The sequence below is a fragment of the Schistocerca piceifrons genome, chromosome 9, assembly GCF_021461385.2.
Source record: "Schistocerca piceifrons isolate TAMUIC-IGC-003096 chromosome 9, iqSchPice1.1, whole genome shotgun sequence".
NCBI classification, from domain to species: Eukaryota; Metazoa; Arthropoda; class Insecta; order Orthoptera; family Acrididae; genus Schistocerca; species Schistocerca piceifrons.
This window is the reverse complement of record NC_060146.1, coordinates 77,084,540-77,099,036: the sequence shown is the minus strand read 5'-3', so window position 1 is coordinate 77,099,036 and position 14,497 is coordinate 77,084,540. Positions and strand designations below refer to the sequence as shown.

The window sequence follows — 14,497 nt, the reverse complement described above, 5'->3', positions numbered from 1 at the left end:
AGTAGTGTTCCTGATTGAAATATTTATCTCTATTCCCATTCACACTGGACAGTGATTTGTAACAATTGAAACTGATTATGTGAGTAAAATTACAACTTAATTGGCAACTGTAGTATGACAGTGACAGAAGGTGAAGAAAGAAAATTGAATATGATTTTGGGCTGGATAAGTGAAGTTACTGTGGGAGTGAAGTTACTGTGGGTTGTGTTCTTGCCTAAGTGTTGTGAAACATTTAATAGATCCTTTCTTCATAACATTCTAAAACTTGTCCCTATTAACCTTATGAAATGCTTTTACAGAGTCAGTAAATCCTAAATCAGTATATCCGTTAAACTCAGAATATCAGTTACCTGTTTTATTGTAAAAATGTTTCTATTGTTGTTTTGCCATTTTTGCTTCCGTTTGTTCCTCATATAACATGGTTTCTGACATCTTTGTATTCTGGCATATTCATTGTAGATTCCGTAACAGTACCATGATGTCGTGGATAGTAAGCACTGATTTTAATAGACACATTTGTAATTATTGTTCTTGGCCTACAGTGCTGCAAATCGATACATTTAACAAGTGTGTTGCTGTTTAAATTTGAGTAAAATCACAATGATTTATTTCCACATTACATTTCCTAACTGTCTGCACTAGAGACAGTACGATCCACTCGAGGTAAGCCATGTAGTTGAAATTCAGATCTTCTAATTTGTACAGATCCCAATAACTCTTACTTTTACGGGTGAACTTGAAACCCACTTGTTGCAACATGTTGTTATCATTCACAAACATGGGTCAAATCCTGTCATTTTCAAGTCTTTATGTAATTTAGTCCCGCATATCTTACTGTGGTACTTCAATGGCAGCTGTGTTTTTTGTTGTTGTTGTTGTTGTTGTTGTGAATGGGTTTCATCGGAGACTCCAGTTCACTGAGCAGTGGTGGCACACATTTCCTATCGTGTTTCCTTATGTCCACCTCACTGCCTATCTTTGACACTGCCTTCTTCCAATCAACCAGGATTGCAGACGCCATCTGTAAACTTTGTTATCTCTTTTATGTCTTCTTTTGCTTTTCTCTGGTTGTTCATGTGCTAAGCAGGGCCTCCCTTGGAAGTGGCCACTGTAGTCTAGTAGGTGGAGCTCTATACTCTGTCCTTGGAAGTCCCGGGATTTTTCCTCATTCCAGGACGCCCCCAGGTCTGCTCGGCCTCCTGTCTTTCGCAGGGGCAAAAGCCTGCCAGGGTGATGAGCTTGTCACCCTCCAACTCCTAGTGCCCTGTTGAATGAAAGGCTGCACTCTCCCTGCATCAGGACAGAAGCCTAATCACGGGTTTACCTTTCTGTATTTATTATCCCACTTATACATTGTTAAGAGGGATATGAAAAATTTATGTATTTTCTGATGTTTAGTTCAGTTGTCATTTCCATTTTTCTGCATAGTATGTTAAGGGCCGATTTCTCAAGACGCCTTGCACTTTGATCGATTCTGTTTTTGTTTATACTCGTGACTGTAGCATACGTTGAAGTAAAGAAATGACTGAACAGTACACCATTCTCTGTTCCTGCTCAAAGGGTGGTGAGGTCAAGAAGAACGGCCATCTGATGGTGGAGTTCAAACCGTCGTTCGCAGACACCCCACAGAAGGAAGTGTGGGGCTGGGAGCAGCACGCCGTCAACCTGACGTGTCTGGCGCACAGCATCCCCAATGCGACCATCAGCTGGCACTTCAACGGGGCGGACCTGTTCCGTGGCCGTGAAGGCCAGGAGCTACAGCAGACGGGCTACACACTCTTCGGCAGTGGGCCGCGCTCCACTCTCCAGGTGAGCACACGCGAGCCGCTTGCCGTCACCGCAGCTGTGGAGTTAGCTTTATTGATCCTCAGGGAAATAATTCAATGAAACGAGCTGGCTACCGTGGGCATTGCCCCACATCTTGCCGTGTGCCAATTGCCAAATACTTCTGACATCCTCTCAGTTTATCGCGTTCTGTGCTTTGGATAGGCTGCAACATCCCCCCTTCCTGATCCTGATACTTTAGTCTGTATCTGGACACACATGTTGTATAGATCAGAACTGAATATTCAGGCTCGGATTCCTTTTTACTAATTTTAGTGCAAAGTGATGCTCACTCATAGTGTCATGCTTCAAGTTATTAATGACTCTTGTGTGGAGGTCAATGTCCAGAGCTGAGAGGATATAATGTCTGACAGCTGTGCAGAGGACCAAGGTTTAATTCCCAGTATTGCCAGGGATTTGTCCTCAGTGGGAGGAATGTAAAGAGGTGTGCTCAGCCTCGTGATGCCAATTGAGGAGCTTCTCGAATAAGAAGTTACAGCTCTGAGATTTGGGAAGCTGACAACTGCCGGGAGTGCAGTGTGCTGACCCCGTGTCTGTCTGTACCTTATCTGAATGACTCTAGTGGAGAACGACACGGCAGCTGGCCCTCACTGAATGGTCCCTCGGAGTCATAGCTTGAAGCTCTTTTGTCGAAGGGAGGGGGGGGGGGGGGGGGGGGATGAAGTGTGTCTGTCTTGAAACCTGATGAGTTACTGCTATGAAAATTTATTGATGTTACATGTGTGAGACAAGAATGGCCATCCAATAGTTAATTTAATTAAAGAGATTAATGACAAACAACATAAAAATTGAAAACCACATAGTACAGGGAGTGAAAGAATTCCGCTACAACAGAAGAAAAACACATGATAGGCAAAGCATAGAGGATACAAAAAGCAGACTAGGAGAAGCAAAGAGAAGCAGTCCTAGCTAAAAGACGCCTGTTAAAATTAAACACAGGACAGAATTTGTGGAAGACATTTCTGAGACTCTACATGTGGAGCTTGGAATTGTTCTGAGTTTTATGCTGTGAGTAAATCAGAAGAGAAGAGAATTGAAGCATTTGAGATGTGTTGTTACGGGAGGATGCTGACTGACAAGATGAGAAATAAGGTAGTCTTCTGCAGAATTGGCGAGGAAAGGAAAACACTTGCTAGAATAAGGGACGGGATGATAGGGCATGGGCACTAGAGGGAGACATAGAGGGCAAAAATTATATCGAAGACAAAGAGTATGTACAACAAATAATTGAGGATATGGCTGTAAGTGCTACTTGGAGATGAGAAGAAGTTGGCACTAGAGAGGAAACGGTTCGCTTCAGTGAACCAGTGGTAAGACTGATGATCCAAATTTAAAAAAAAAGTTTCATTGTAGTTGGTCAATAAAGACTGCATGTGGAAGAAAATGTGTGAATTCCAAAATAATGGTGATCAGTTTGTTAGACACAAAGTAAAATATTGAAATAATGTCATTACAGAAATGAGAGCAGCTTTGCCATATTTTCATTTTGTGTGGTGTATCTGTCTTACAACTGCTATGTTCTCCACTTTTGTCTCTCCTGCTGCCTTTGTACATTTTTATCATCATCCGGCATTCTGAGTCTTTTTCTTCTGTTGTCTTCTCTTCTGTACAATGTGTCATACAGCACTTCTTCATCACCACCAATTTATTCACAGAATTCCCAGCTGAGATATTTTCCACATTCCTCTAGGTTTCTTTCCTCCTATTCTTAGAAGTAGGTCTTCATTTGTCATTCTGTTACTGCATTTCACCCTATTCACTTTTGTCCACAACCACATACAGAATAATGCAAGTATTGTGCCTCTTTCTTTTTAAAGTGTGATTTGCTGCCATAAAATACTATAGCCTCTTCGCAAATCTGTCTGTTAATTCTTATCAGGATTTTATTTAATATCAACAAACCTTCTCGAGAGCTCATTTACTCATAGATATTCTGCTTTATATTCCCTCAACACAGATTCCATTTTCCGTCATCAAACTTCTCAAGTAGTAAAAACATTTTTGCAAAGTCATTCTTCTTGATATTTTGATGGAACCTTCATATTTGGTGATTCTCGTCACTTTGGTATTTCCCACATTTCTTCGCATTTCATACTCTTTCTCCCCCCTTTCCTCCCCCCCCACCCCCCCACTTTTAAGCTCCTCTCCATCATACAGCATAGTTCTTTGTCTGATTAAGCCAGTACTGCTCAGTTGTCTGCATCTTAATTGGCTTAACCATTTCTCCTGGTGCTATTATGACTCGTGCTTTTCTGATGCTTTGTCTGTCAATTTACAGTATAAATATTGAGATATGTTAATTTACAGCATAAATATTAAAAAGTGTTGATGACAAACAACATTTTTTATGATCTGCTTCCTCATCGGAAATCCTTTCTTTTCACTTTGTGTGCTTTATATAGTCCATTATCAATCTTCTGTCTTCCCTGTCTACACCAGCATATTTTAATTTCTTCTGGACAACACTACACTTCACTCTTTCAAAAGCCTATTCCGAATCAACAAAACATTTACGAGTACATAACAATATTTTGTAGATGGATGCAACACGAGAGAAAATTCTCATGTGGCTGCCTCACCTCAGCCATTTGCAGCCTTTCATATCTAACCCAACTGTGCATGTGCCTGCAAAACTGACAACACGACAAAGAGATGGCATCTGAGAAAGAACTGTGATTGACTGAACTCACTGGAACATCAATCACAAAATTATTTTAATCGCTCTGTAGAGTATGAGATTTGTAATGTGATGGAACTTCATTCATGTAGGACCATTGATTCATGCCGCTTCCTGTTCATTTTCCACCTGGATGTGAGTAAACACACTAACAAAATGAGGATAAAGAAATGGCTAAAAACAGTGATGCAGTTAAGTAAAGAAAATAGGGCTCTGGCATCAAAAGCTGACAAACTACATAGTTTAGTTCAAGAAACCGTTTCACAATCATCTGATTTCTTTTGCCTACTAGCAAGCTTGTAACCCCCCTCCCACCCCCTTTTTCATTGTTACAGTGATATTTTATTTTCACCATATTTGTGTTGTTTAGTGCTTCCCTGACAGGTCAAGCGTAGCAGACTGACAGCAGCTGTCTTTTTGCCATAAGAGAAAACAACATAAGGTTGGCAATGTGTCTGGAAAACTGAGAATTCTCAGGGAAATTGAATTTACTGGGAAAGTGTGGAAAGACTGAGAAACTCTGGGAATTCTGAGAGGCTATGATGGGAGTTGGTGGGAAGAAACATACAGAGTTATTTAACTACAAATCAGTTTGAGATTACACTTTGGAAACAGTTGGTAGTGAAGTCGCATAGTGCACGCTGCATAAGTGCATTGAGTTGTAATGTTTCTTGTTCGATCACAGCTACTTTCAGTGCAGTCTTTGTCATAGACTGTGGCTTTTCCCGCTGTGGCTACATTCCCCATTGCAAAACGGGATTTTGTAATGTGTGATAATTTGTCGTGATGCTGTGAATTTGAAATTGCGGGTCCATGTTGACAGTTGCTAATGAAAAGCTCTGTGTGAGGTCTGTTGGTCGATTTTGGAATAACCGTGCTGGGAGGCAGCCCAACAGCTAACACAAAGAGTATAAATCAGCATGAAATTTATGTAATGGGAGATAATTACTACTTGCAGTATTGGAATTAAAGCATGAATTCTTGTTGTAACTAAATTGGTGCCATGAACAGTCTTCCTCACAGCGTAAGAAAAACACAATCCAGTGTACCACTACTGAAATCACACAAACTGTATTTTGCAGCAAGTTTGGTGCTTCACATAAAGTCAATTGTTCGATTATTCCACATACATATTTTTAATAGGAGTCACTATTAAGTTAGACTGACATCATTAATTTACCTCTAATTTTCTGTGGCTGCTGATCATACTGTCCATCCACTAAACCTTGATGATTTGCACATACATAGTTGTAGATGTCTTGCAGAAATTACTGCTCCTTCTTATGATTGTAGACAAAAGTCATGCTTGTGAATGAATAAAAAAATAAAAATATTCTTGCATCTGTGATAACTCTTAATATATAGTTTCTTGTATTTTTATCGCACATAGCATTTACTACACATATTGTCGACGTGTGAGAAAAAATTACATGTCCTTTTTGTGTGAGATATAAAACAAGTACTCTCAAGCGAAATTGAAACAAAATTTGTTAAAAAAATTGAATATTCTGCTGAAATTGCTCTTTTGTTAGAGAGATAATTTTAAAAACCTATCTTGCCATCTTCTGTGCCAAGGTTCAAATTTCTTATTACTAATGATGAAAAGAAAACATTTACAGAAATTAATAACGATACGGTATGATATTGGGAGCTAGTTGTTTGGGTATTACAAAATTGCCCACCCCCCCATCCCGTACACTGACATTGTATGGAAGTGTACAGTGTAAGGCAGTATCATATGTTACCTCGATTTTGGAATAACCGTGCTGGGAGGCAGCCCAACAGCTAACACAAAGAGTATGAATTGGCATGAAAGGTATGTAATGAGAGATAATTCCTACTTGCAGTACTGGAATTAAAGCATGAATTCTTGTTGTGACTAAATTGGTGCCATGAACAGTTTTCCTCATAGCATAAGAAAAATAAAATGCAACGTACCAATACTGAAGTCACAAAAACTGTAGTTTGCAACAAAGTTGGTGCTTAACAAAAAGTCAATTGTTCGATTATTACAGATATATATGTTGTCACATAGAAGAAGGTGTAATTAGATGAATACTAACTTCATTTAACAAAGGTTTATTCAGCACTTGCACATACAAGAGCATGGAGAGAACTGCCTCCAGCCAGAACACATACAGTATATATACTGTTACAGAATATTCCAGTACAATGATTATTGACATTTGTGGATACTTCTGGAACATACTCGAACTGAGTATAGAAATGAAAATTTCACAGTTTAGAACTCACGACCCTCCATGCAACTGGCTAGTATCATAACCACTACACCACGGTGACTGTGCTACTCAGCTTCCTCTGCGACATTGCTCCCTACTTAAGAGAACAGCGTCTCGGTGTTATGTCCTCCTAGTCCAGGAATGAGTCACCAGTCCTGCATTCTCCGACTCCCGATGACTGGTGTTCGCCCTGGCAGTGATCTTCTTAGAACTTCCTTTGCTCCTACGCTTTTCAACACCTTTCCACTTGTTGCCTGTCGTTGGAGCTTCGAATTTACCCTGGGTTGCAGGATCCTTATAGGGCTTCATTCGACAGACGTGGACCGTATCTCTGATCTTTCGTTGTCTTGTGTCTGGTTCGAAATCTTCAGCTTCATAAGTACCATCAGACAACTGTTACCACCTTATAAGGTCCAAAGTAGCGCCCGAGGAGCTTCTCAGAGGGATCAACCTTCCGAACAGGAGTGTAGATCCAGACGAGATCACCAGGCTGATAAACAACAGGGCGGTAGCTCACGTCATAGCTTCGGTGATTGTTTTCTTGAGCCTGCAGTGTGCAGAGTCGAGCTATCTGCCGAGCTTTCTCATCTCTGGTTAACACCTGGCCGATGAAGTCGTCGTCCATGTCATCAAGATATAATGGAAACACAGTGTCCATCATCGTAGTTGCCTCACACCCATGCACCAGGAAAAATGGCATAAATCCTGTGGTGTCTTGTTTGGCGGTGTTGTAGGCAAACATCACGAAAGGTAGCGCCTCATCCCTGTTGCTCTGCTCAACATTGACAGACATTGATGGCATGTCGGCCAAGGTCTTATTAAGACGTTCAGTAAGCCCGTTAGTTTGCGGATGGTAGGCGGCTGTCATGTGATGAATAATGTTGCACTGAGAGTTCATCTCTGTCACTAGATTCAATTAAAAAACTTTCCCTCAATCTGTAATTAATGACCTTGGGGCACGATGAATTTGGCTACCTCCAATGCTTTGGCTGTTTTCGTGGCTTTTGTAATGGCATAGTGTGTCAGATAATCAGTGCAAACAATAATACATCTATTGCCATTAGCAGACGTTATAAATCGTCTGAGGAGGTCAATCCCAGCACACTGGATAGGTATTTTGGCTAGTGGAATTGGTATGAGTTGGCCAGGTGGTTTCTGAGGGACTGCCTTTCCCCTCTGGCACTCCTGACAGTGCGACACATTGTGATGGACACTCCTAAATAAACCTGGCCAGAAAAATCGGATCCTATCGTATGTCTTAATAAATCCTAAATGTCCGGCTTCAGGTGTCTCATGGAATTTCTGCAGAACATATAAGCGCATGTGTTTAGGAATCACTGGTAACCACCTCTTTCCAAACAGATCAAAGTTTTTCTTGCAAAGTAATCCATTAACTACCTTAAATTGTTCTTTCACATCCTCTGACCAATTTAAAGCAAGCATAATTTTAGATATCTTGGTGTCCTCCTTTTGCTCAGCAGAGAGATACTGGAGTACAGTGAGACAGTCATTATCTTCATCAATGTCTTGATGGTCTTGCACAGGGTTTCTTGAGAGACAGTCGGCATCTTAGTGTTTTCTTTCACTTTTGTACACTATGGTATTGTCTTGAAGACGTAGTGCCCACCTGGCGAGTCGTCCTGTTAGATCCTTAAGACCTGTCAACCAACAAAGTGAATGATGGTCTGTAACAACTGTGAATGGCCTTCTATAGAGATACTGTCAAAATTTGCACATGGCCCAGATCACAGCAAGACATTCTCTTTCTGTAGTTGAGTAGTTTCTCTCGGTTTTTGTGTCCTAGAAGCATTTTCCATGCAAAATTTGCACCAGAACAGCACCGATCCCATAACCACTGCCATCTGTGTGTAGTTCTGTAGTTCTGTAGATGCTCTCTCATCATACAGACCAAGTACAGGGTCAGTCGTCAGAGCTTTTCGCAGCACATCGAAAGAATCTTGTTGAGCACGACCTCAGATAAGTTTAGCATCAGCTTTTAACAACTCTTGGAGTGGCCTGGCTTTGATACAAAAGTCTTCGATAAAACGACAGTAATAAGAACATAATCCGAGGAAGCTTCTCACATCTCTAATACTTTTAGGAATAGGAAATTCCGTTATAGATCTCACTTTTTCTGGGTCTGGCCACACACCTTCATTTGACACAAGTATTTTGATTTCTTTGCTCCAAAGAGACACTTTATTGGATTAATTGTCAGTCCGCGTTATTGGAGACACTTAAGAATGGCCCTCAGTCTTTTTACATGTTCATAAAATGTCTCTGAGAACGCTATAATGTCATCTAAATAACAAAGCCACGTTGTCCACTTCAGGTGACTTTGAAGATTATCCATCATCCGTTCAAAAGTTGCTGGTGCATTACACAAACCAAATGGCATTACCTTAAAGTCATACAGACCCTCGGGGGTGATGAATGCAGTTTTCTCCCCATCAGCCTCATCTGCTTCGATTTGCCAGTATCTCAAGTACATGTGCATGGTTGAGAAAAAATTAGCCCCCTTCTGACAACCTAGTGTATCGTCAATTCGTGGAAGAGGGTAAACGTCCTTTTTAGTTATCTTATTAAGCTTCCTGTAATCAACACGAAAGTGCCAACTGCCATCCTTCTTCCTGTGGTGCTTCACCGTCAATTTGTCTAATTTGCTCTTCACCTGTGGATTGATGCATTCAAAGAACTCTTGAAGAACGGCAAGTAGCTTCTTCTGTTGTTCCTTAGTGAGATCTGGTGATAGTTGACCTAGAAGATCTTGTCTGGTAGTGGTAGCACCAATTTCGCCCACAGACTTGGCATGGGAGGTTTCTATGATGCTCAGCTGTTCGGCAATTAATGGCTCAGCATTTGCTATGCGCATGAGTCTTGGAAGGATCTGCGGGTCCCAGCTACGGTTAACTATCCACAATTCTCTGAATCCATTCTTAAACGAGACAACAGAGGCTGGGATGACCAAGTTATTCTTAGTGGTATGCTTCTCTTACATTCCACTACAAGGTCCATGGGCTGATGCATGGCATGACACATGGACAGTTACCTTTCTAGTGCTAACTGCAGAAACGATCACTTCATCCAGCGCACAGTCTCCACACACTCGGATGCACATCTTCCTGTCCACGGTATCTCATGTCGTCTAGCATAATCTTTGAGCGACCACGATCTATTATTGCTTGAGAAGCTTTCAAAAAGTCCCATCATGAGTACATTCTTGTAAGACGATGAATTCTAAGGGTTGTGTATGGCCACTTATACCCACACGAATGACACATCTTCCTGTAGATTTTACATATTTCCCATTAGCCACCATCAGCAGAGATGTTTTGTTGTCGGCGAATACGATTTTCTGCAACTGACGATGGTACTTCTCCGAAATGATTGAATATGATGCTCCATAGTCCACAAGAGCTTGGGCTGGTCGATCATCCACGAGGATATCGACGTAGTTTCCTATCATTTTTGTAGTGATCGACAGCGGAGGATTTTTCTCTTCGGCGGCCTCACCTCCAAGGAAGGTCGCACCCTTTACCGTATTTACTCGAATCTAAGCCACACTTGAAAAATGAGACTCAAAATCAAGGAAAAAAAATTTTCCCGAATCTAAGCCGCACCTGAAATTTGAGGCTCGAAATTCAAGAAGAGAGAAAAGCTTTAGGCCGCACCTCCAAATTGAAACAAAGTTGGTCCATTTTATTATGAGACACAATTTAGGGCGAATGAATGTCGATACAACTACAGTAGTTTGGTTCGAGTCGTAAGCTTAGCAGTTAAGCTTTACAAGGTAGCCATTGCTATGCGTCAGGTGCTCCGTCCGTATTGATACAGGTACCCTTCCTTTTTCACGTGCTTCGTCTGGTTTGAATTGATTGCTTATTTTTCTTTGATCTGATAAGTGCCATTTTCTTTGTTATAGGTGTTAACGTCACTCTAAGCTGAAAATGCATTACTGTACTGTGTGATGCATTGTTTGTCGCATTCTGATAGTGCGTGTTCACGGCCTGTCGCCGCTCGTGGCATGGTTTGCTTTTCTGTGCGCTACCGCAGCATAGGCAAGAGACTGCTGTTTGTAGTTACTTACACTGCTGCTTTCTTTGATAATGATCAACAAGAACCAAATAATAGACAGCGTATGATAGAAGATGTTCTGAACGAGAGTTTAGCGAAAATTTTTCCCCGTTTGAAAATCTTTGCAGACGCCGCTTTAGTACATTACATTGCATTCTGCACAAAAATTGGTCATCTTAGATTTAAAAATCTAGTCAATTGCCGTGCTTCATTTCTGACTGTATCACTAGCAACCATCTCTTCTCACAGGTAGGAAAAAATTCAGAACATAGAGTTAGCTATATTGACAAAAACCCCAAACAGTCTTGTCAGTCGGATTTTCGTAGTACATTGAAATGCTGCTACATTCGCAGATGAACAATATGGAATTTGTATTTACTTCGTTGTTTCGTTGGATAATGTGTGAGAATGCAGTGGTCGAAACTCGGGGCAGAGAAAAAAGCTGCACCTACAAACATTTTTCAGAACTTCCGCTTACTTTGCACTCGATTCTAAGCCGCAGGCAGTTTTTTGGATTACAAAAACCGGAAAAAAAGTGCGGCTTAGATTCGAGTAAATACGGTAGTTTTCCAGGTTGCAGCGGCTAGGTGATCAGCTGGAGCTTCTAAATGGTGATGGGGACCTTGATCGGAGTGTTGGGGAGCGTCCTCTCCAGCGGCCAGCTTGCGGCAATGGTGACCTACATCGTCCTGCCTCTGCATCTTCTTGTTCATCTTCGTTGTCCCGGAGTTGGCGTTGGCTAAGATCGGTCTGCTGTTTTCTGGTGCGAGTGTCATCAAATATCCGCCGCCTTTCTCGACAATAGTGCACCACATGTCCCGGTCGTCCGCAGTGGAAACGTACTTGTTGGTTATCCTGGGTTGTCCAGACGTCAGTCTTCCATGGTGCCCAAACAGGTTCCTCATGTGATAGTGGAGGAACGTAACTTCGCCTGGATCTCAATTTTTTCACCATTTTAAAGGGAAATGAAGGACGAGAGATTGGGTTCAATGTCTGTTCCACTTCCTCCCTTATGACCTCTTGAAGCGTCTCGGTTTTTTGCTCGCCGTGCAATCTGAGTGCCTTCTGAACTTTCTCTCTCACTATCTGCCAAAGAACACTTGTGAAATCAATTCCTTCCTCCATCACAGACATCGATACGACGTTTGGAAGCCATTCAAACTTCTTGCGTGTAATTGTTTTTTGATGCATTGTCTCGATATACTGGCACCATTTTATGAAGTCGTCTGCTGTTGAAACCTCCTTCAGGAGTAGGGCTTGATACATGTCCTCAGCAACACTCTTCATGAGGTGTGCAACCTTATCTTCCTCCTTCATTCTAGGATCCACTATTTTACACAGCTCCAAGATGCTGTAGTTTCCCCTGGATGCTGTGTCCTGCACTTTAATTTATCTTCAGCCTTGCACTTCTGTCATTGTGTGTCGCCGAAATACTTGTGCAGTTCCGCCTGGAGTACTTCCCAGCTTGTGAACTTCTACTCGTTGTTCCCATACTATTGCTTGGCGGTGCCCTCCAAATAGAAAAATACATTAGCCAAACATACGGTGTCATCCCATTTGTTAAATTTGGCTATATGCTCATATACCTTCAGTCCTTGTTTGGATCTCCGACATCGATACCAGAGCACCCGGAAGGATGCCTTATGTGGTGGCATACAGTTGCTGTCATTGTAACCTCCTCTTATGTCTCCGATAGATTGCGATCTGTTGAATATGGCTCAAACTCGGGTTTCTCGCCATGTAAACGGCGGCTCTGTCGTGGCCTGATGGGAGCCACTGTATCGTCGATTACAGGGTCCAGTACCCAGTGTCCCCACCAGAATAATGTCACGTAGAAGAAGGTGTAATTAGATCAATGACGAACACTAATGTCACTTAATGAAGGATTATTCAGCACTTGCACATACAAGAGTGCGGAGCGAACTGCCTCCAGCCAGAACACATACAGCATATATACTGTTACAGAACATTCCAGTACAATGATTCTTGACATTTGTGGATGCTTCTAGAATGTACTCAAACTGAATTAAAATTTTACATTTCAGGTGAGTATTGAAATCATGACCCTTCTTGCAACAGTCTAGTATCATAACCACTACATGACAGTGACTGTACTACTCAGCTTCTTCTGTGACAATATATTTAATAGAGGTGACCATCAAGTTATGCTGACATCATTAATTGACCTCTAATTTTCTGTGGTTGCCAATCATACAGTCCATCCACTAAATCTTGATGATTCACACATATATATTTTTAAATGTCTTGCAGAAATTACTGCCTCTTCTTATGATTGCAGGCAAAAGTCATGCTTTTGAATGAATATTGGTGTAATAAAGAAAAATATTCTTGCAGCTATGATAACTCTTAATATATATTTTTTCTTGTATTTTTATCACCATAGTATTTACTACACACATTGTTGAGGCATGAGTAAAAATTACACATCCTTTTTGTGTGAGATGTAAAACATAAGTACTCTCAAGCAAAACTGAAACAGAAGTTGTTAAAAAAAATGAATATTTTCCTGACATTACTCTTTAGTTACAGATATAATTTTAAAAGGGTATCCTTGGCGTCTTCTGCGGCAATGTACAAATTTCTTATTACTAATGACGAAAAGAAAACATTAATAGAAATTAATAATGATAAAAAATAAAAAGATATGATATTGGAAACTAGTTGTTCGTGCATTACACACTTCGTAACTTCATCTTGTTCAGTTTTACAGCTAAAACAAAAATCGTTTCTTTAAAATAAAATTAAAAAAAAAAAAAATAAATAAAAAAAATAATTTAAAGTGATACAGAAAGTTGCGATATGTATAACTGTAAAACAAAGTGTAGAGATTAGAGAAATCCATGCACTTCCAATCTCTCTCTGTTAGGAAGTTACTGGTTATTTTAATTGTGGGTTTTCTCAGATATGTGGAGTTACAAGGTTTTCATTGCCTACCATCGATATTGAAAAAAAGCATGTTTTGTATACTATTGTTGAACATTCTCACTTCTGTTCTTTTTTTTACTAATTTCAACCCAAAAAGTATCCTACTGACTTTCCCACAGTCACATTTCCTGTTAACAATGCCCATAGCATGAGGAATGTCCAGTTCGAAACTAGCATTAGCGTGGCTTGTTGATGGAAAATACAATAAAGAAATTTTGTTTATGGGGCAGTCTCTGTGTCCTCTTTAGGTAGTAGGCAAAGTTATCAAATAGAAACGCTCAATTTCCCTTTACAGTGTAATTGGATAGATAAAACAATGTACTCACCATGCAGGAGAAAACACACACATACAAAGGTTTACTCTTACAAGCTTGAGCCAGTGGCTTCTTCTTCTGGCAGAAGAGTTGAAGGGGAAGGAAGAGGGGTGAAGGAGGAGGACTGGAGAGGTTAAGGGAAAGAGGTACAGTTAAGAAGCCCAGGTCAGATGAGACTTACTGTATGGGCTGAGAAGGAAAGACTGATTGATTTCATTTAGATGTATGCCATTAATTTTTTGTATCAATTTGCAGGTAATCCCATTCAACCGCAAAATGTACGGCAATTACAAGTGCACTGCCACCAACAAGCATGGGACTGCTGTTCACGAGATCATGCTGAGGGAGGCCCGCGTGCCGTCTGCCGTCCTGCAGGTTAAGATGGACGTCATGACCGGTGA

At 40.9% G+C, this 14,497-nt stretch overlaps 1 protein-coding gene across 5 annotated transcripts in view; it reads left to right on the top strand.

The window, feature by feature from the left end:
• LOC124717390 (fasciclin-2) overlaps window positions 1–14,497 on the top strand; it is a 921,178-nt gene that overhangs the window by 801,076 nt on the left and 105,605 nt on the right. For all 5 annotated transcript variants that reach the window (XM_047244244.1, XM_047244243.1, XM_047244242.1 and 2 more), the window contains 2 exons: window positions 1,561–1,809; window positions 14,352–14,493. In XM_047244244.1, coding sequence (XP_047100200.1) covers window positions 1,561–1,809; window positions 14,352–14,493 — 391 coding nt within the window. The remainder of the gene's footprint in view (window positions 1–1,560; window positions 1,810–14,351; window positions 14,494–14,497) is intronic.